The 23,554-nt window shown below is 41.0% G+C and overlaps 1 protein-coding gene across 1 annotated transcript in view; it reads right to left on the reverse strand.

Annotated features, from left to right (window-relative positions):
• The window catches only part of Slc17a6 (solute carrier family 17 member 6), a 42,008-nt gene extending 29,309 nt beyond the window's left edge, over positions 1 to 12,699 (reverse strand). Inside the window, exons 1-3 of the mRNA XM_004650817.3 lie at positions 11,803 to 12,699; positions 9,118 to 9,370; positions 7,595 to 7,713 (exon numbers count right to left, since the gene is read on the reverse strand). Coding sequence (XP_004650874.1) covers positions 7,595 to 7,713; positions 9,118 to 9,370; positions 11,803 to 11,888 — 458 coding nt within the window. The 5' untranslated portion in view covers positions 11,889 to 12,699. The remainder of the gene's footprint in view (positions 1 to 7,594; positions 7,714 to 9,117; positions 9,371 to 11,802) is intronic.
• Positions 12,700 to 23,554: the final 10,855 nt, after the last annotated feature.

The following is a 23,554-nucleotide window of genomic DNA, read 5'->3' on the forward strand; positions in this document are numbered from 1 at the left end:
TGTTTCAATAAAGAAATTCCCTGAAGATATGATGAAATTTTTTTCTACATGATGGTGAATAATGAGCAGGGAAAGAAATACTTTGCATTAAAAGCATTTTCTGAAGTTAATTAAATTTCTCCAAATAAATATCATCCATTTGAATCTTATTATTTTATATGAATTCTAAAATTTACTTCTTAGCAATATTAAGTATCCTTGCATTACTATTATATATTGATATAAAACTAACCCATTTTTAACAATAAATGAGGTAACACAGAACTTTCACTAAACAAATAACTGAACTACAGAAATACATGTATGTGTATGAGTGTAAGTTTTTTAATTCCAAGTAGTAAGGTGGATATTAACTGAGTGTATATTTCATGTTTTTAAAGTACTTTTCATAACTTACAACTAAAATGCTATTATAAAAGTCCTCTCATGGTGTGATCTTAAGTCAGAGAGAGACCATGAACAATGTGAGTGTGGAAAAATGGAATGCAATGTATCAACTAATGTGTAAATATTGATTTTCTTTTCCTAACAAAAAGGATTAGACACTTCTGAATGCTCTTAATTTTTCAAATAATAGTATTATAATTTCCATGACATAAAATGAGGGTTATTTGTTTAGTAAAATTCTTTTTCAAAATGCTAATCATTTGAAAATCATTTAGTTCTTTTTTCCTTGGCTCTAATAATATACTTTAATTTCCTTCAAGTTACAGTTTAATTTCTGTTTTTTTCCTCTCCCTCTATTTTTCTCCTCTCTTGCTCATGTCGCGATCAGTGTAATACAGTCAGTCATGTTGGGGACTGAGTTGTGTGGTGGGAGAAGACAGAAATCAGTATAAAATGAGAAATCAGTGTAAAATGAGAAATGTTTGGAAGAGCCCAAGAAACCTCTCTCACAAACAGCCAGGTGATGAACAAGCGGTGAGTCTCTCAGAGAGAGCTGTCAATTTCTCAGTTATACATATTTTTTATGACCTACTGCCAACATCCTCCTGGGATCATATCACACCCACCCCACAAAGATTTGCCCTAAAGAAATGAGTGACAGGAACATTGGTGACTTGTCACTGCTATAGATGAGTTTTATTTTCCCTAAGTTAATCAACCCATTGCCAACTGGACAGTGACTTGTACCTTCGAAGGACGCCAGTGTTCTCACCCCAGGTGCAGGATTAATCTTTTCCTGCAGGGTCGGAGGAAATAGACTGATTCAGGCTGTTTAATCTACTTAATCTAATCAAATCAGGGCCTGGGCGCCTCCCTTTGTTATATCTGATGCCCTTCCCACATTAGAAAAAACGGAGGGCACAGGCCCACGGCAGCCCTCTGGGTCCCTTGATACTTCATTAAATTGTAAAAATGACTTCATCACTCATGACAGAGAAATTAGACTGCCCCGATGGTGGCATAAGGCAGCAGGAGAATTGCTTTGCCAGCTGCTCACCTGGCTCTTCTGAAAAGTCCCTGTCGCCCAGCCCTGCAGGCTGCCTCTGCACTACACTGGGCTCTTGCTGCAGCCCTGGGAGCCAGAGCGGGGGTTGGAGAGTGGAGAAAGAGCTCCTCCCGTCAGCACAGCTTGAGAGAGTCCTTGGAGACCCCTCCCCCTTCAACTCCTCTTCTCACATTTCTCTCGCGGTGAAGAGTATTGTCTTTTGTTAGAAAAAAATAAAATGAAAGGTTCCATTACCCAAGATACCTACCCTATAGGGCCTACAATGGGAAGGTAGCTAGATATTTGATAGGCTGCTAGGTGAATGAGATGAGAAATGTAACCTCTGGCCCTAAAACACTGAGTGCCCGCAGCAAACCACATTCACCACAGCAGGGGGTAGACTCCGCATCAGGCTGTGCGGTCAGAAATTTGAAAATATTTCTCACTGAAAGGGTTAAGGAACGTTTCATTGATGTGGACAGTGCAGTAAATGGGTACGTAAAGAGGGAGAAAACAGCAGATTGATGACAGATAAACAGACAGGTATAAGAAAAAAGCCAGCTAAATGATTGATAGATCACAGAGGGTAGATGATGATGAATACATAGATGATAGGTACATAGAAATATAATTGTTCCACAGATAGATCTTAATTAGATAGTAGATAGATGATAGATAGATAGATGATAGATAAAAATAGACAAATAGATAATAAATAGATACATTGATGCTGTGTGGAAAGATATATAATAGGCAAATCTACAGACATAGCTACATAGATAACAGTGTTTGTGTGTTTGGTAATTGGGCTTAGGAACTAATTTCTAATATTTATTCTGATAAAAGAATTAAGAATATCTTTATTGTCTGATTTCTGTTAAGGAAAAAGAACAGCACCAATAAAAATCATTCCTTTCTGGGCCTAAAAAGAAATGAAGTTGTAATTTTATTTTTATTTATTTATTTATTTTTGGTGTTTTGAGGTAGGGTCTCACTCTAGCCCAGGCTGACCTGGAATTCACTATGTAGTCTTAGGGCCTCCAACTCATGGTGACTCTCCTACCTCTGCCTCCTGAGTGCTGGAATTAAAGGCGTGCGCCACCATTCCTAGCTTTCTTCCTTTCTAAAAATTCATGTAACAAGAGACTTCATGATCAGGGATGACAAAACATTTATCTAACATAAGTCAAATTTTATTATTTACAAGTAAAAATGCATAGCAATAGATACTTAAAATCAGGCATTTGGATGTTTTTTGATAAATATACATTACTCTCTCATTTACATACGAAGAATGAATTGAGTTCTTTTAGTCAAAAATCTCAAGGGAAAACCCTTTCTCTTTTGCAAACAAAAAGTCTAAGCTACTGCAGTCATGCTCATATCTCTGCAGTCATCTTGGAGCTCTCACAGGCCAAAGGCTGCACAAAGGGGACACTTTGTGAAGCACACTTCTCCTGAAGAATATCATGGTATTTGTCCAAGCCATCCATCATCAAGCAATGACTACTTCGGAGAAAGGACAGAATCACTCATGCTGGGCCCAAACAGAATGGAAGCCAGGACCACTCCCCCCACTCCCCCCCCCACACACACACACAGAGAAAGAGAATGTTTTTCCTTCCGAAGAAAAAAGTCTAAGCTTACTAGTGGCTTCTATTTCTAATTTATGAACTTCTCCCCTGTTTCAAGGCAAGATAGACTGTAGTCATTCATTCATAGAGCAGACAGCTCAGCCCACTGCGGGAGGGGAACTCTGTGGACGGCATTATACAGAGATGTTACATGTCTGAGTACAATTAATTTATACTCATGCACTACAAGACACCTCTTCTCTAGTCATTCACGATACCTTTACGACCTTGAAAAAGTCACCACCTTGAGAAAGTCATGCCTCCCACTCTATTTTATTTACCAGTCTGTAAAAATGTGAAGGTCAGATTAGACGTGCCCTGTCCAGTGTTAACATGGGCTCCTGTCATGGACATCACTATATGCTACAAACAAATAAGTCCATTGGTTTCTGAATCAAAAATAAAATTTTGAATTTAAATTTATTTCTCCAGCAAATGTCAAGTTATAAAATCAATAAATACCTGAAAAAGATAAAATGTCTAAAAAGGCATCTACTCTCAAGTTCAAATGGATGGTTGTAAGAATATTTATACCCAGTTTGATTTTAAAAACTGCATGTACTATTTCCTTATACTCTGTGTATTCTTGACTGAAAATATCTTTTTGAGATAGGTATCTTAAAGCTTTAATATGAGATTATAACTTTTAGTGAACAATTTCAATTCTGAAATGTATGTGAGAATAATTTTAAAGCACAAATATGACACATAAACCAGGTTTTTAATGAAATAAAAATGAACCACTTGCTTTGCTAATAAGTAAGGGGACTTTTTGCACAAATAAGATGAATGCTCACAGAGTTTCTTTTCCTTCTGTTTTTGTTCCTGAATTTGATAACAATTGACAACACCCAATAATAACCATACACCAGGCACCTCCAAATATCCATACACATTCTCTCACTTAGCTGCCATGACAACTGTGATTCTGAGTGTTCCCCTTTCACAAAAATAAAAACTGAAGGTCAAAAGAGATACACAACACTTCTCCACGGAGTTATTAAGTAACATTTCCAGAATCCTGAATTCATAAAGTTTGCCTTTAGAGAATAAATCTTATTGCTTGATCTCTTTTAGCCTACTTTATTTATTCAATGAATATTTACCAGAGTCCAGGCAATCTTCAAGATAGTAGAAATGCAACCATTGAAAAAGAGCAAAGCTCTTAGCATTTAACTAAAAAACAGAAGGCATGAGACAGATACATGATTTGAGGGGTGATAGTTGCCATGTAGTCTAAGACAGTACTGAGAATTTTGGGGAACAAGACCAGGGCAGGGTAGATGTCTAAGCAGTTTTTAATAATGGTGCCACTCAGAAAAAGGTTACAATAGTCTTTGCAGTGATAGTGTTATACATGAAAAATGCCCACCAAATTCCCTTGCGCGTTCCCTGTCCCCCTGTTATGGTTATACCTTTTACTTAAAACCTATTCATCTTTCCTACAGCTAAGTACTGGCGACAGCTCTTCCCAGTCATCTAAACTCAAGGTAAACAGTCTTCAGCAATTGCTCATTTGTAGATAGTTAAATTACTGAGTAACATGTCTTATATTATTTAAAGACAAAATCAATTTCCTACAACCTGTTTTGTCAGTATTGTACATTCTAAGTTATAACAGATGTTGAAAGAAATATTTGACTTCAATGAAGGTGACTAAATTCTCCCTCCCATAATGTGCAGTGGCTCCTAAACAAAGGACAAAGGGGAGGGGTAATAGAATGTCTTCCCTTCAGACTCCCTCGGCTCTCCTTTCTGTGAGCAGGAAGCTCATACTTAGGATTTGACCTAGAAAAAGACAGAGTCTGTTTTCTGACGCTGAGGGTCTGACTTTGCTTAATTCAGGAAATGGAGGTGGCAAACCTTGTGCTGAATTCCCATTAACTAGTTTGCAGAGGGTTTAAGAAGAGCCCTTCTCTCCTGAGGAGACTTCTTACATCTTGCTTCATCATGGCAGTTCCACCCATAAGGGCCTTGCACACATTTTCCAGAGGGCCTCAAAGCATTCTATCCCAGGGAACCCAGCCCAAGTAACCCAAGGAGTAGCTTCAATGAATGGGCCTTCAAGGCCTCCAAGCAGAAATCTAGTCCAGCTGCATTGCCTCGCTGACTTAGAAGAGTAACATGATAGGAAACGTGTATTTTTTTCTAATCATTTCTGTGTATATCAGGTATTCATGTACAGAAAGCTTTCAAAGACAAAAATCCTATGTAGCATCTATGGTACTAGCTGGTTATCCACCAACATGCTAATAATGGGCACATCTGGATGACTACATTATTAATGGTTTTATTACCTTTCTTAACATATTTTTCTTATTCAGCAAATAAGACTTTATGATCACAAAAGAAAATACTCTACACATTTAATAACTGTTCTCATAAGAGCTTCAACCATCCTTGCAATGGTTGGTTTTCTGATAAAGGAGTACGTCAAGATTCTCACATACATCTGTATAGTTTTCTGTGTGTTCATGGAGCTTCACAACAAATATTCTGTGTTTTGTAGAACTCAAAATATTGTGCAGACAATTATTCGGTCTCTCTCCTTTGAATTCTCATGTTAAGATGGCATAACTTTGGATCTTAAACTAGATTTCTAAAATTTAGGTTTCATTTAAATAAAATATTCCAGATAACTTAGAACTTGAGTCAGCTTAGGTCTTTTCATAATTAAACTGATATTAAGATACCAAAGAACTTGCCTCTTTTTTTTTTTTTTTTTTTTTGTAATCAGGCAAACCTGTCACCTCCCACTGTTACAAAGAGGGAAGCTTGGATACTCCTGGTGTTTGTTCTTGGCAAGAAAATGTTAGCATTTAGCATTTGGCAAGCTGAATATTTTGACTCTGATACAACCTTTAGTAGGCTTGCCACTATATTTTCATGACATCAGGTTGAGTTGTATCTTTGGGGTCATTTATTAATGTAATTCACTTATTGACTTCTGGATTGGATTATTTTCTCTTGGATTAAAAGTCATTTATGTAAGTACAGTTGGAGTATCTTTCAGAAAAGTTTCTCATGCTTCCAGCAATAATTTTGAGGAAAAGGAATTGAAAGAACCATATATTAAATTTTATAAAGCAAGATTGCTACATGCCCACAATCAGTACTGTACAATGAGTTAATGCTCTTTTGGGGGAAGGGGTTCGAAGTAGGGTCTCACTCTGGCCCAGGCTGACATAGAACTCGCTATGTAGTCTCAGGAAGACCTTGAACTCACGGCGATCCTCCTACCTCTGGGATTAAAGGAGTGAGCCACCATGCCAGGCAAGTTAATGCTCTTTTAAAATTGTTCTGTCTAGATTCATCTAAGGGAAGAATGCCTCCTGCTGAGCCCAGTGCTGGATGACCCCAATGCGGGTGAAAAGGATATTCGTAAGGCCTCCTAATTTGTTGGGCTCTCCTGTTGACATGTTGAAGTACCTCCCCAAATCCTCTCTCTAGTATCTAAGAGCCTAAAACACGTTTTTAAGAATGCTCCGGAGACCTGGAGACTAAGAGATCTGGAGTGGGAAGGTATTGAAGAGCAAAGTGGGGAACTCCAGGGGATGGGGCTGGAAGACGTCAGGAGAAGATGCCCCCATTGCCTTCTCCCCAAAAAGGTGAATTGTGGTAGGGGAGCAGCTACAGCTACAAGACCTCAGGAAATGACTAGAGTTTTTAATTGTGGTCCTTTTACCTGCAGGGAGGGCGAATGTGCTCCCAGTCAGCTCCAGAGAGAGGGAGTTACAGCTGCGATGGTTGCTTGTTTGCTTGTTTGTTTGCATGGCTGTTCGGTGTTTCGTTTTATACACTCTCAGTGACGCTAACCACAGTCCCGCATCTTCCGGAGCTCAGTCCCTGCTCCGTGATGCCACCACCAATGGGTGCTCGTGCTTTGAGGAGACTCTGAGGCTGGAGCTTGGTGGAGGGGTGATTCTTGCCAGCTGGCTCGAGGTCCTCCGCCGCACCCCTTTCATGGCCCCCACCCGCCCAAGCTGCCCGGCAGGAGGCCGGCCACAGCTGAGCCCAGCCGTCCGGGGCCCCGGGCTGCAGAGCTCATTAGCAGGTGGGATCGCAGCCTGGGAGTCACAAATCCCACCCGGCGTCGACAGAAACAAATCCTGCCCACTTGGAGGGTGGCCGGGCCGGATCCGGCCCTGCCCGGCGCGCACCCTGCGGGGTCTACCCCTCGGCGAGAGTCGGCGCGCCCGCGGGACTAGCGGGGACAGCCCTTGGCTACCTCCACGCGCAGTCACCTGACAGCAGGGTCCAGGAGGGCAGGCTCTGCCTGGTCTCCACACCCGGAGGCACTTGGGCCTTTGGTCCCCTAGACCACACCAACACCCAGGCATGCATCTCTTGCGCGCCTGCCTCTGCGGACGTCAGTCTTGTGGGCTCCTCCGAGCGACACCAGAGGTCTAGCGCGGAGAGGGTGTGTCTGGGGCTCAGAAACTCCTGCTGGGAATCTCCAAAGCCCGCTGCGCGTCTGGGATGCGCGGGAACTCGGCGCCCCGCAGCCCCACTCCCGCCGCAGCCTTACCTGTTGGCCGCCAGCCGCGATGCGATGTACCCGCCTGGGATCTGAGTGACGATATAACCCCAGAAGAAGGACCCATGGATCATCCCCACGGTTTCCGGGTCCCAGTTGAACTTGGCTTTCTGTAAGGGCAGAAGGGGAAGCACACACCACCGTTGTCCCAGCTGCCCCTCACTTCCTGTGGGCAGAGGGGAAACACGAACCCGCGGGGCGGGAGGGGGAGCCAGTCTGCGCCTTCGCTTGCAGTGGGTCGCGGGCGACAGACCCTTGAACCTGAGGAGCGCTTCCTGCGGTACACGGCTGGGAAACTTCATTTTCGTTTCCTAACAAATTTGCCTCTGAAAAGTAGTGCTCATTCATGGAAGGGCGATGTGATTCGCTTGGGACTGAGGCCCTGACTTGGCTCCCTGGCTGGACTCTGATCTGGAAGGTGGGATCACCTCAATAGGACGAGGAATATCTACAAACTAGCCTGGCCAGAGCCCATTAGGCTGATACTACAGTAAATAGACGGGTTACTTCCAGAATGGAATCCCGCCCTGGAGAGTCTCGCAGGGAAAAGAGGGTGCAAAGCTTACAGGGGCCAGAAGAAAGGGGATCCGCTCCAAATCAGAATAGGTGGGAGTAGGAAAGATTTCGAATCAATCACCTAATGCATTTTGGGGAGTTGGGTAGAGGGAGGCATCGCTCGGGCATGTGCCTGAAGGTCAAGGCTTGGCTGTCCAGGCTCAATCCGCAGGTCACAGATCTCAAGAACTGGAGCTAAACGTCGGGGTCAGTATGGGGAAGGGGCGGGGGAAGCAAAACAAGAATCTATCTTGCACAGGAAATGTGGAGCTATTTCACTCTCTGAGTAATATCTGAATGGTAACCAAAGGCATATTTGTGGAGCGGGGTCTCCTGGGCTCTCAAGTTCCTCTTCCTGGGTTGCTGGGGTCTTAAACAATAGGACCCTTCCCCAGGTATCACTGACCAGCATACACACTGTAAGATTACAGAGTGCACCTCCATAAACCGGGGCTCCCCTACCCTCAGCTTTGCCCAAGAGGTACATCTGTCCAAAGGCCTGTCCACCAAGCCAGATGCACAGACGCCTTTTTGGTTCCTGGGTTTTGTTCTGCTTTAATTTGATTATTAAAATTGCTTGGGCAGGATATGGAGAAAGGGAGGAGAAAATTTAACTATTACGTTCCTCTTTTCCTCCAATTAAAAATGATTCCCTCTTTCTTTCTTTCTTTCTTTCTTTCTTTCTTTCTTTCTTCCTTTCTTTCTTTTAGATACGGTGGACTTTATTCCACCCTGAATTTTATGAAGTGACATTTCACACGACAATCTATTGAGCTGGGAGTATTTTCCACCTTGCAGATGAGAAAGGAAAATTCCAAATGGCAGAGAAAAAATGGAGGAGTTGCCATGGTCCAGTTTACAGTGTGTAGGACTGGACAGTTTAGAAAGTGCCTGGGTCTTCCTCCTTCACTGGGGGAAACCTAGGGCTGGAACCCGGGAGTGACAGAGCAGGCGCCCACCTCCTTGATGACTTTGCCCCCACGGTGGATGGTGCTGTTGTTGACCATGTCCACGATGGCCACGCCCAGGTTGCAGCGGATGCCGAAGGAGATGCAAAAACCCAGGCCGCTCATGATGGCAATGATGTAGCGGCGGGGCAGGCCAAAGCAGGCGCAGTCGCACAGGGGAGCCTTCTTCTCAGGCACCTCCAGCGGCTTTCCATCTTCAGTCAGCTCGATGTTCTGCCCGCCATCCTGCTTCTTCTCCAGCACCCTGCGTGTCAGAGTGCAGTCAAGAGTTAAGGACCCCACAGAGTGTGGGGGAGGGAGCAGAAAGTTAGGGGGGTCAAGGACTCCATGTGACAGGTAATTGAGGAGTGGGGGGGGGGCCCAGGCACTGATTCTCAGTTTGTAGGGTCCACCCTTCAGCAAATCCGTTCATGTACATGCCCCTTGGACCTAACTTGGGGTGTTGCTGTCTGCGGGGCTCTTCTGGACTCTCTGTGCTTTACTCTAGCCACTGTGCTCTTTTCCAAACACCCACTTTCCCAAGGGATGGGGATACTTGGCCCCAGAGGGGAGTGACACAGCCACGCATCCTGTTCCACTACTCACTGGCCATCCACTTGCAGCTGACACCTCCATCCGGCCCTCACCCCACCTCCAGCCCCACCCCCAACAAAGCCTCTCTTAGCCAGGCGGAGAAGTGCTGAGAAAGCAGAAAGCTGTGCGAGGAGGAGCGCCACGCTCCGCACTTCCCATTCCTCCAAACCCAAGGTGCCAGCACAGTGTCGCCTCGCCTTACACTTCTTTTCCTGTTTTTACTCCACTTAGAAACAAAGGCCTCAGCAGCATATGGCTGACACCTAAGCTTCTTACTGTTACAACATGAATAATTGATTATTCACAATCTTTCTTCATTTCTATTTTAGTTACAAACACTGAAACTTGTCGTGTTTCCATTTCCAAAGACTGAAAATGAGATTCCCAGATACACATAGGTGCCACACATCAACTTTTGTAAGATGTTCCACACCAACACAAATATCTCATTTAAAAAGAAAGCTGCAATAGTATTTCATATGTTCCACCTTCTGATTCAATTCCTTGGGGCTTTGGTCTTTAGGGGAAAGGGTAGAAAGTAAGAGGAAAGTGGAATGATGGAATGGATTCCCGGAAAGCTCCTGTTGTTCTAGTCGACAACACATCGGTGAAATGTCTATTTTCATGCACGAGTGTGGAGGGTAGCAGTTCTGTACTCCCTTGAAGTTGAAATTTTTGATATTTAAACAGTATCTTTGCTTGGTTGTAATTTACAAATGTTTTCCCAGTCCAATTTTTTTTTTATCTTGTGCACATTTAAATACACACTGGTTGCACACACACACACACACACACACACACACGAAACCAATGAAAAATTTAAATTAGTACCAAGAGTGCACCAGTTGAGGAAGTGCCAAAAATATTTGAGGCTATCTTGCAAATTCCATAAACTTTTTCCTGCAGAATTGTCAGTCACCGAGACATCTGCTGTTTTGTTGTGTTTGGCTATCTGCAACGTCAAATCTCATTTTGAGAAGACACTTCAATGCATGTTGTTCTTTATTCTGTGAGGAAAACTATAAACCAATTTGATATTTTTATGCTGACATTCCAGATCATATATGTAAAGTGGAAATGGGAGGCTGGGTCCCGGTGCAACGGCAGTGGCTGGATAAGCACAGGCCTTTCCAGGTCCAGGCAGCTGCGGACTGCGGCGCGCTTGCGGTACTACTGCCGCAGAGGTGCGTGATGGCGCCCACACAAAGCCCCCAAGCCAGAAAAGAGTTTGAAACTGGAAGGTGCATTGGTCACCCTATTTATATCTTTTGTAATTTGGAAAGAATTTAAATCTTCAAATGTAAAAATTGATGTTCTTTGAAATAGGCTTTTCTTTTGTGTCTGCTCGCTCATTGATTTTTTGTATCATTGACAAAAAAACGCTTGCACATATGATATAAGACACGGAAGGACTTGGATATATGCAGTGCATAGCATTATTAGTGTCTATAAGAATATTTTTTTAAAAAATCATTTCTAATACTTTAAAGTATTTTTTGGTTATTGTTCTGGTTTTTAGTACAAGCATGATGCCATTTCCCATGCCAGGCAAGACTCTAGGAAAGGGCAAAGAACTGAACACACATATATATTGTTTTAGATTCAGAGAGGTGACTTCAATGGTCAATTACTGATATATTTTGCTCGGTTTCATTCAACACAGGGGAGACCTCTTGGGAGATTCTTGCTGTAGCTTTGCAGCTGAGAGCTCCATTTCTTTCATTAGTCTTTGGAATTTCACGGTTTTTATTTTTAGGTGGTTGGCTTTTGTTATTGATTAGTCTGGATCAAAGGCATTTAAATTGAGGAATTTACAAGCTCTTTGTAGGGGTCCTGGTTATTTCTCTCTGGCAAGGAGGGTTACAATCAGGATAGGAAGACTGGAGATTCTGCAGGTAAGTAAACCAAAATCTCTCTCTCACACATACCCATTCAGTAAAACATTCCAGCATTAATAGCAGTTTCCAGAGCATCCTATTCCAGCAATGATCAACAGAAAGACTTCCCATCCTATTATAATCTCAAGCAACTAAACGTTAGGAAATGGCCCTGCAGAATCATTCCCCGTGAGCCTTAGGTAAGATCAGGGCTGCTTTCTCTTACCTGTAGATCTGGCCGAGAGATTTCCCAGCAAAATTCTTTATTCCCTCTTTTCCAGGGGCCAAAATCCTTTGTTTTACCGACTCCATTCTTGCAAAGACTGTGTCCTGCCCTGCCAGGTTTTGATAGTGGTGGCTAGGAAAGGCGAGGGTGGCGCATATTGTCCCAATCGCTTAAGGTAGTTGTGGGTTTTTTTCTTCTCAACGAATGGTATTGGTGAGCCTCCAGCCAGAGTGCGAGTGAGAGAGGGGAGGGAGAGCCAGAAGGAGAATACAACAGCATGCAACCCACGGGTTTCCTAATAGGAGAGCTGGTAGACACAACCAGAAAGTCTCATTGGAAGGGGAGGATCCGGTGGTGCACGCAGCGCCATGGTATTTGGGCGGGTGTCGAAGCGTCCTTGTCCTAGGAAGTTGGCTCACTAAAAAATGTAAATAGCCGGTTTTGAAGGTTTATTGCAATCAAGCCATCCAAGTTTTACACAGAGGATTGGGAAATGTTACCAAGCCCTTGTGTAAGGGTAAACTCAACACTACTCTTTTAAAATGGTGCCTGCGCTGTGAGGAGCTGAACGCTTTAAGAACTTAGGGCACCTTCCCAGGTCTCAGGTGAGAATGCTGCTGCCAGTTGCCTCATCGAGGTCTCCTCCCATCGCGCCGCGAAACTCTGCTTTGCGGCAGTGGGGAATTAAGAAGCTCAGCTGCTCTTTGAGGACGTGAGTGAACAGCAGATACACAGTTCTTATTTGGGCGGTGTCCTGGAAGCTTAGGTTTCCAGAGAGGCAGACAGCGCCCTGCGTTCCACTGCGCCGGAGGCGACAGAATGTTTCAGCACCACGGACAGGGCAAGTGTCGGACAAGGAGGAGCAGCCTTGACTTCCTAGGGGAGCTGGGCGCCTCGCTCTGCCCAAGGACCGCTCTGGGGCTCTTCAGGAATGGATGCTATGGAAACCAAGCGGCAAGATGTCATCGTCTCCAGAGTTTGCAGAAGGAAGACTGCGTTTGGCTCTGCAAGGGAGGATGGCTTCATTAAAAATTGACAAATTACTTCCACTTTCCCCCCTGTGTGTGCTGATGCACTAGCGGCATGGCAGGGAAAGGAGATTTCAGCATATTTCACTTGTATTTGTGAGCACCTGGGCTCCCTAGAATATACATGATCTATGCATGGAATGCACAAGTCTATTATTGCTCATGTGTTCCATTCAGCCCCTAAGAAGACTTAAGAAGGAAACCAGGCAGGTAGAAATGGAGAGAGACAAAGAAACAGGATGGAGAGAGGGAGAGGAGAAAAAAACTGCTGTTACCTCAAAGCAGTTGACTAGATAAAAGACAGGCAGCTGCACATGAACTCCAAGGAATTTTAAGTTTCTTTACTTAACTAATTTACAACACATTACTATAATATTAATAACAAAACAGATAAAATGTGTAGCAATTCCAATGCCCTTTGTTTGTAAGTAAATTATAATTGGTGATGCTTTAAAGAGTTATTTTAGTATACTTATATCCTATTGATATCTTTAGCTTTTCCCTTTGTGCCAGCTTGTACTAAGACAACTTTCTTTAAGACATAAGATATATATGTGTTTATGTATATATATGGTTTTATTAAGCAGAGCAATCTATCTGTGCTAATTTAACAAGATTTTTTAGTGCACTTCACACGAATACCAACCTTCTGAAACAGGCTGACCTTGAACATTCAAGGTCAAAGCATGGATGTTACTTAAGCCAACAGAGGGAGTAGGCATTACATAAGGGCCTTGGGATTACATCTCTGGAATATTTAAATAAAGAATCTATAAGAATATTCTCTAAATAGTTCACATGGTATGCTAGTTATCTGTTTACTGAAAACATAGCTGAACACATTCACAATTAGCTACAATCTATTGTTAAATTTGATCCCTGTGAAATTGTTTCATTTTAAAGTATGACTTAAAAATATTGGAGGCATTTTTCTTAATGTAATTTCTGTGTGTTAAAATATCTATTTTCAATGGACTCTGAAGCCATTTGAAAATATCTCAGAAGTTCCAAAATATTCCCATAAGAGATCAAGTATGAAGGGGGAAACCCCACATTCAATAACCTCCTTGCGAACAAAAGATTCAAGTTATTCAGGAGTTGTCCCATCTATGTGCCTTTCAAAATATGTTTCCTAAATCTTTAGTGACTCAAATCACTAAATTTATATAGGATTACCAATGATTTTTACACTAAATTTTGGAAATTTATTTTAAAAAGGAAAGTTATAGCAAATGTGAAGCAGAGGTCGTGATATAAAAATGTTTCTCCTAACCATTTTTGCTTAACTTCCAACTCAAATAATTAGAAATCTAAACAACCAAAAACCAGACAGCCATGTCACACATACAGACACACATAGACACACACACCAATATAAAACCAGCAATCCAATAGAAAATATTATTTCTAGACAAAAATAATTATATTAGTCTTTGTTGAAAAAATACCATCTGGCTTTTTCCTCCATTCCCTTGGCAGCAGTTTGAGTGTCTGCCTCAGAATATATGCTAATATTGATTTATTCATTTAAAAAATATCCATTAAGTGCCAAGAATTACACTACATTTGAGAACATCCCCTGAAAAAAAATCTCATAAATGACACAGGTGATGAACACATAAATATAAGTAGAAATCAGTGTGGGTACAACTAAACAAGATAAACGGCCAGGCCTGTGAGTAAGCATGGAGGAGGCACTTCAGGGCACAAAATGTCCTTGTCTGTCTGAACAGTTTCAGAGAAATTTAGACCTAGGAAAATTATAGCTCAGTCAGTGGGACTGACCAGAGAGCGCTCATGGTACTTGGAGAGTAACTCGGACAGAGGGACATCTTTAGTAAAGTCATAAATAGTGGAGAAATACTATATGTGGAAAAATTACAAGACTTGTTACTATGTCTCCAGAGACTGAATAATGCCATTTGAGCTGCCTTAACATTAGCTGCTATTAACAATGCAGGAGACATATATGCCTATTTACTAACCCAACAAATTCTCTTCAGCTCTACTTATTCAGTCAAAAATTTGGAACACCAAACATAAACTTTTTAAAATAAATATTATTTGCAAGGAGAGAGAGAGAAGAGATGAGAAGAGAAGGGAAGGGAAGAGAAGAGAAGAGAAAATGGGCATGCCAGGGCCTCCTGATACTGCATACAAACTTCAGACACATGTGGCACTTTGTGCATCTGGCTTTATATGGGTAACTAGGGAATCCAACCCGGGCCATCAGGCATAGCACAAAATCAACTTTAATCACTGAGCTCTCTCTCCAGACCTGAACACAAACTTTTATGATACTACTAAAATCCTCAAAATTCCTTTTAGGCAAAGAAATGATCATAATTATGCATATGGTCCAGGTATATTTATAAAAGCCTTATTTTTTCTGTGTACTCTCCTGCACCCCACATACCTTCCATCTACTTTTAAATTTCCATTATATTCCTCTTTCCCTCTGGGAGGGTGGTCCCTCCTCTGGGAAAGATTTCATTGAATATAACATCTGCATGAAGCAGATTACATGTTATGAATGGTTCTCACTTGATGATTTCATTCATTCATAATTCCTTGAACTGAGAGTTTTCTTTCTGTTTTATGGAAGAAGAGAATGAGGTTGAAGAGTTACCTGATGCCTTGGACCTGGGAATAAGGACTAAGAAGCAGAGTGGGTGGAAGGACATTCTCCCAGCTCACCATCTTGTTAGTGTCGAGTCTGCCTCCATTGGTCTGCAGTGGAGCTCACTCGTCAGATTACACTCAGAATATTAGCCACATGGAACCAAAACCAGCAGACTGGTTTGGGACAGATTGTGTTTCTGTGACTGTGGCTCAATGACTCCATCTTAGCAAACTTCCATTTCTGTTTTAACACAAGTGTAGGCTTGCAATGGGTGGTCGGTCGCCATCTTCCCTTCCACTTGTAACAGATGTAAGCTGCTTACTCTGTTTCAACAACTCTATAACATTTGGGTTAAATGATCAATAAAAAATTTTAAAACCAACAATATTTAAAAAGACACTCCCTTTTAAAAATTCTGTCTACTTATATAGAGTTATTGCTTGTACTATATTAAGGGTAGATATTGAGTTTAATACACAATTGTTCAAATAACTACACAGATTTACTGATATTTACATAAACCATTATTATTTAAACTTTAAATTTACCTAAAGAACTTCAAACATTACTCTGCATTTAAATGTTAAGGTAGATGGAACAAGTTAATATTTGTTTCTATCCCTGTGTGAGGTAGTAATTTGAGGGAATATATATATATATATATATATATATATATATATATATATATATAGAGAGAGAGAGAGAGAGAGAGAGAGAGAGAGAGAGAGAGAGAGAGCTTGCAAATGCTGCCCTCTGGTGGAAGGATATGTTAATAGTTAAACAATCTTGATCTTTATGTAACTTAAACCATTTTTTATTCCTAAACATTATCTACATATAGGCATAATATTGAAAGTTATTCATAAATAATTCCTAGGAAGTTTTAAAGCCAAATAATGTTATATTATTATATTATATTATATTATATATAATTATATATATATTATATTATATATAATTATATATATTATATAATAATATGTTAAATACTATGTAAAAAGTTGCTAATTCTTTAAGGAAACATATTGCTTGTTATTTTAATAGGCACTTAGCAGACATTTACAATTACCATGCGTTACTTTTTACTGGGACATAACAAATTTTTTAGTTCAGCATACATGTATAATTCCTAAGGAGAAACTCCTTTTCATAGCTTTTTGTAGCTTGACTTTATTTATCTCTGGGTTTCTAAGTAAATGTTCAGACTAGTAATCGCACACATCTTTCAGGTTGAGGCTATACAAGTGAGTTCTAGGATTTGACTGTTACTTTTTCTTATCTAAGGTTTTTACTGGGCAGTTTTTAGCTCAGCTTTATTTGATTTTACTTTACAGTGTTATCCTCAGAGAATTTCTATGAAATTATCATTATATGACTTCCTGAGAGCCAGAAATGGAATAAGTTAGTGTTCTGTATACAGAATTCAATACTCTGTGCTGTTATACTTAGTCCTCTAATGTAAAATGTCCTTTTACTTCTTTGTCATCTTGCTATTTAAAAATCTGGAAGCAGGAACTTTTAATAGACATTCTTGCCTTAACTACATATTTTAACCAACAAAAATATATGAATATAATCAGGTATGTAACATATCTTTCCGTGTGTATCTTACTTATATTCTTAACTTCCAGTTAGAAAGAATTATACATTTCATCTCAGTCCTTCCTGTATGTACTCAGGAGGAGAATAACCTTAATTCACTATATGCTCTGCCTTGGGAAAACCCAAGCTTTAATGTGAACACAAACTATTCACAGAAACGAGTACAACAGTCATTCTCCATGCCAGAAATAAACATCCGGTTTTAGATTCCATGGTATCCACTCTCCACATGCAGTCAGGGGCAAAGAAGAACTTTGAAACATTAGTCTCTTTTCACTCTCAGAAATTTTTACAGAAAAAGTTGCATTCATGTAAGAAATGGTGGTGGAAAATTAAAATAGAAATGAGGTACAAGTTATAAAAGCATGTTGGAAACATACTTTTTAATATATGAGAAATCAAGAGAAATGGCACCATGGCTTATGGTATTTTCCAGATAAAGAGGCTGAATCACAAAGTGATGTGGTATTATTTGGAAATATTGAATGCTACCTAGATGGAATTTCTCTTCTTTGGCTCTCTATTTTGCTGTCATGATCCTGAGTTACTGATGCTTTTACCTGCTGGTCTTAAAGACTATCTTCCTTGAAGGAAGTCCTCTAACATTTACTGAGAGTTCCCACTCACCTGTAAATGCCTACTTTCACTTTATTTTCTAAATTATTATTTTACTTGTGTTTTCAGAATCAGAGTGTGGGGCCTTTCCACTTCTAAAATATTTATGATGATATTTTCTAAAGCAAAGTTCTAAGTACATAGTTGGATATTAGAACACAATACTTAAAGCTGAAGCATTTCACTCCCAAAAGCATTCTGTAATCATAGACGCAGCTGCAGTGACAGCTGTATCTTCTGTCTGTTGCCCTTAGCTGGGAAGACAAAAGATCTCTTAAACATGAAATTAGTTGAAAGTCAGTGGAGGACCACATTTCTATGAATGCTGACCTGTATGGAGTTTTCTCCTCACAGCGATGCCATGATGGGGATGTATGTGATTGCTTGTGAAATGGAGACACCTGCTGTTGAAGGGGTTTAGTGACAGTTAATGCCCCCAGGCAGTCTGGATATCAAATGACAGCCAGTTTTGTCACTTAGAGTCAAGAAGTAGGTAGAAAGCTAATTTAACCACATGGAAATCTGTTCTCTGATAAGAATGAGACATTGAGAGTCTTAATTAACAGTTTTAGCCAATTTATATTAAAGGTTCTTGACTTGCTGCAGAGTACATTTTGATAGATCAACTTAAGCGTATCTTATGGTGGATGAATCAATGACTAGGGAAAGGATGTGTAGGTGGAATCAAGGTTTAGGTGAAAACACTGGAAACAGGAGTCATAAGAAAACCATAGAACAAAATATTACAGTAGCCAAAGAAAGTTGAGGGACATGTCTGAATAGATGAAGATAATCTGGCATTGTTTCAGTTTGAATCGAGTTACTCTCAAAAGGCTCATGTGCTTAAACACTTGGTCCCCAGTTGTGGAATCTTTTGGAGTAAAGCCTTTCTGGAGGAAGTGGGTCACGGGAGGTATCCCTGAGATTCATACTCTGGCCTGTTTTCTGTTCAACTTCTGATTCCTAACAGTGGATGTACTGTGACCATCTGGCATCCTGATCCTGCCATGGTGCCATCCCTGGCAAGATGGAATGTGGCCCCTGGACCTTCAAGCTGAACTAAACCCTTTCCTCACATAAGCTTCCTCTTTTCAGGTGTTTAGAGCAATGAGTGAAGTAACTAATGCAGAAGTTTTGTGTGAGTGGGATATTGCTATAATAAGCCTTTAGAACTGGTTTGTGAGCAGAGCATACGGCTCAATACTGGTGGGAGTTTAAGGGCCAGAATGCTGAGAGAAATACAGACAAGGGAAGGGAGAGCTCAGCACATGAAATTTCTGAAGGGACAAGGGCTCTGTTGGGAACATGGCTAGATGTAGTCTTTATTATATTCTGGCAAAGAATCTGGCTACATTGTGCTCATGTTCTGATAATTTGAATAGGATTGAGTATAAAAGTAGTGGAGGAAGGTGTTTGGCAGAGGAAATTTCAAGGCAGGTTACCACTGAGCCTGTGTTCTAGTTGGTACTCACTGTTCAAGTTCAAATCTTCAAAAAGAGAGCAAAAGATATTAAAAAGTGAAATTTAGAAGGATAAGCGAGTTAGTAAGTTTAAAGTTCTGAAAAAGGTGACTGTAGTCAATGAAACACTTGCAAATTATTAAAGAGATTAACAAAATTAAAGGTAAAGGTGTCATTATGGTTTGGTCTATGAGAGTCAAGCTCCAACCTAAGTAGTTAGCAGAATTTGACAGCGTCATCCACACAGTACTGGTTTTGTAGACATGGGAAATTCAGTATTGAGGGAGTCACAACATTTTTCCCATGGTTTCAGAGAGGTGCTTAGATAAAGAAATGTGTGGTAGCGTTAGATTCCTTGAAAGGAGGACCTCAAGGACCTCTGTGTTAAGCAGGAAGATGATGCCTAAATTGCAGTGGAGACCGCAAGAGGTTGCAGTTTCCACGACATGAGAAAGCTGTGGGCTCAGAGTGACACCACCTCAAAAGTTGTATGTACTCCAAGTGGCAGAACTGGACAATAAGCAGATACCAGATATGAAACTTCAGGATTTGATGCTTGCATTGTTGGGTTTCAGTTTTGCCTTGGTCCAGTGTTTCTTTATTATGCCTACATCCCCCCATTTGAGACGGAGAATATTTGTGCTATGCCGTTTTCTTTTAAGACATATATGTATGCAATTTAATTTATGTTGATGTATGTGATTAATGTGTGTGTGAGTGCAGTAGTGTACATGACAGAGTATGCATGGGGATGTATGTGATGCGTGTGTGTGTGAGTGCAGGAGTGTACATGACAGAGTATGCATGCGGATGTATGTGATGAGTGTATGTGTGAGTGCAGGAGTGTACATGACAGGGTATGCATGTGGAAGTATGTGATGAGTGTGTGTGTGAGTGCAGGAGTGTACATGACAGAGTATGCATGTGGATGTATGTGATGAATGTGTGTGTGAGCGCAGGAGTGTACATGACAGGGTATGCATGTGGGTGTATGTGATGAGTGTGTGTGTGAGTGCAGGAGTGTACATGACAGGGTATGCATGTGGATGTATGTGATGAATGTGTGTGTGAGTGCAGGAGTGTACATGACAGAGTATGCATGTGGATGTATGTGATGAATGTGTGTGTGAGTGCAGGAGTGTACATGACAGAGTATGCATGCGGATGTATGTGATGAGTGTATGTGTGAGTGCAGGAGTGTACATGACAGAGTATGCATGTGGATGTATGTGATGAGTGTGTGTGTGAGTGCAGGAGTGTACATGACAGAGTATGCATGTGGATGTATGTGATGAGTGTGTGTGTGAGTGCAGGAGTGTACATGACAGGGTATGCACGTGGGTGTATGTGATGAGTGTGTGTGTGAGTGCAGGAGTGTACATGACAGAGTATGCATGGGGATGTATGTGATGAGTGTGTGTGTGAGTGCAGCAGTGTACATGACAGAGTATGCATGTGGGTGTATATGATGAGTGTGTGTGTGAGTGCAGGAGTGTACATGACAGAGTATGCAAGTGGAAGTATGTGATGAGTGTGTGTGTGAGTGCAGGAGTGTACATGACAGAGTATGCATGTGGAAGTATGTGATGAGTGTGTGTGTGAGTGCAGGAGTGTGCATAACAGAGTATGCATGTGGATGTATGTGATGAATGTGTGTGTGAGTGCAGGAGTGTACATGACAGAGTATGCATGTGGTTGTATGTGCTGAATGTGTGTGTGAGTGCAGTAGTGTACATGACAGAGTATGCATGTGGGTGTATATGATGAGTGTGTGTGTGAGTGCAGGAGTGTACATGACAGAGTATGCATGTGGATGTATGTGATGAGTGTGTGTGTGAGTGCAGGAGTGTACATGACAGAGTATGCATGTGGATGTATGTGATGAATGTGTGTGTGAGCGCAGGAGTGTACATGACAGGGTATGCATGTGGGTGTATGTGATGAGTGTGTGTGTGAGTGCAGGAGTATACATGACAGGGTATGCATGTGGGTGTATGTGATGATTGTATGTGTGGTTTCTGGTTGTGCATGACAGAGTATGCATGATGAAGTATGTGATGAATGTGTGTGTGAGTGCAGCAGACTACATGACAGAGTATGCATGTGGGTGTATGTGATGAACGTGTGTGTTTGCGTTCAGGGAGTACATGACAGAGTATGCATGTGCTGATCAGAGAACAACTTTTGGATACGGATACTTGATGTCTACCACGTTTGAAACAGGATTTCCCCTTTCATTCTCTGTTTTTGGCATTTTCTGTGTTCACTGTGAGTTTCTTCGCTGCTGAGAAACTCTTCTCTCCCCTTTCATCTTTCCATCAGCATGCTGTTAATACAGAAGCCTGCTAAGCCTTCTGGCTTCGTTCCTGGGATCTGCAGATCAAACTCTGGTATTCAAGCTTGCTCGGCAAGCAGTGACCTTGTACTCTCAGCTATCTTCCCAGACCACTGTTTTTTTAATTTTACAGGTTTGGCGGTTTAGAGTGAAGACATTTAATTGAATTATGGAAGAGACTTGGACTTTTGAGCAATATTGTGACTGTTAAAAGATATTGGGACTTTTGAAGTTGGACTGAATAAATTTTGTATCATGAGCTTCCCAGGAGCTCAGAAAGGCCAGGTATAAAATATTGTAACTTGAAGGTAAAATGCCCACCATAGGCTCACATGTTTGGACAATCAGTTGCCAGCTGGTGGTGCATTTGGTGGCTAGAAAACTTTCAGAGGTGGACCTTTACTGGAAGTAGTGGTTTATTGTTGATCTTACCTTGAGATTTTATACCCTGTCTCACTTCCTGTTCACCCTCTGCTTCCTTCTGTGGAGGTAATGTGAACAACTGGATCCATATTCCTGCTGCCATGAGTTCTTGGCCATGACAGAATGCATCGCCTGAAAATACATGGCAGAACAAAGCCCTGCCTTCCTTATCTGCTTCTTTTCAGGCATTTGCTCACAGAAGCAAGTAAAGTAGCTAATATATTCACACAGAGAGAATGAAGTTTATCTTTGCTATAAAAGAATTAAATTATGTCATTTTCTCAGAAAAGTAAACAGCTGGGGATCATGATGTTAAGTGAAATAAACTAAATTCAGGAAGACAAATATTATGTTTTACCCTCATATATAGAATCTAGACTAAAAAAGACATAAAGGTATAAGGAAGACATTTTGGAAAAGGAAATGGACCAGTAGAAGAGGAGTCAGGAAAGCTAATGGAGGCAGATATGATTAAAGTACCTGGTGTACATACACAAACAATAAAAAAAAGTCAGAACAGGATATTCAAGTACATTTCTTTCTCTTATGAAAATCAGACTTTCTTCTCATTTAGAGTTGTAGAAAACCACCCATGGAATAGTACTGAGCATATAAGCCTACAATAGCACACCTTTTTAAAAAAAATTTATGTTTTTATTGACAATTTCCATAATTGTAGAAAGTAACTCATGGTAATTCACTCTCTTCCCCCACTTTCCCTTTTATAACTCTACTCTCCATCATATACCCTCTCCCTTTCAATCGGTCTCTCTTTTATTTTGATGTCATGATCTTTTCCTCCTATTATTATGGTCTTGTGTAGGTAGCATCAGGCACTGTGAGGTCATGGATATCCAGGCCATTTTGTGTCTGGAGGAGCACTTTGTAAGGAGTCCTACCCTTCTTCCTTTGACTCTCACATTCTTTTTTTTTTAATTTATTTATTTATTTATTTTATTTTTTTTTAATTTTTATTAACATTTTCCATGATTATAAAATATATCCCATGGTAATTCCCTCCCTCCCCACCCCCACACTTTCCCGTTTGAAATTCCATTCTCAATCATATTACCTCCCCATTACAATCATTGTAATTACATATATACAATATCAACCTATTAAGTATCCTCCTCCCTTCCTTTCTCCACCCTTTATGTCTCCTTTTCAACTTACTGGCCTCTGCTACTAAGTATTTTCATTCTCACACAGAAGCCCAGTCATCTGTAGCTAGGATCCCCATATGAGGAAGAACATGTGGCGCTTGGCTTTCTGGGCCTGGGTTACCTGACTTAGTATAATACTTTCCAGGTCCATCCATTTTTCTGCAAATTTCATAACTTCATTTTTCTTTACCGCTGAGTAGAACTCCATTGTATAAATGTACCACATCTTCATTATCCACTCATCTGTTGAGGGACATCTAGGCTGGTTCCATTTCCCAGCTATTATAAATTGAGCAGCAATAAACATGGTTGAGCATGTACTTCTAAGGAAATGGGATGAGTCCTTTGGATATATGCCTAGGAGTGCTATAGCTGGGTCATATGGTAGATCAATCTCTAGCTGCTTTAGGAACCTCCACACTGTTTTCCACAATGGCTGGAACAGATTGCATTCCCACCAGCAGTGCAGAAGGGTTCCTTTTTTTCCACATCCCCGCCAACAT

Source organism: Jaculus jaculus, chromosome 3 (assembly GCF_020740685.1).
Source record: "Jaculus jaculus isolate mJacJac1 chromosome 3, mJacJac1.mat.Y.cur, whole genome shotgun sequence".
NCBI classification, from domain to species: Eukaryota; Metazoa; Chordata; class Mammalia; order Rodentia; family Dipodidae; genus Jaculus; species Jaculus jaculus.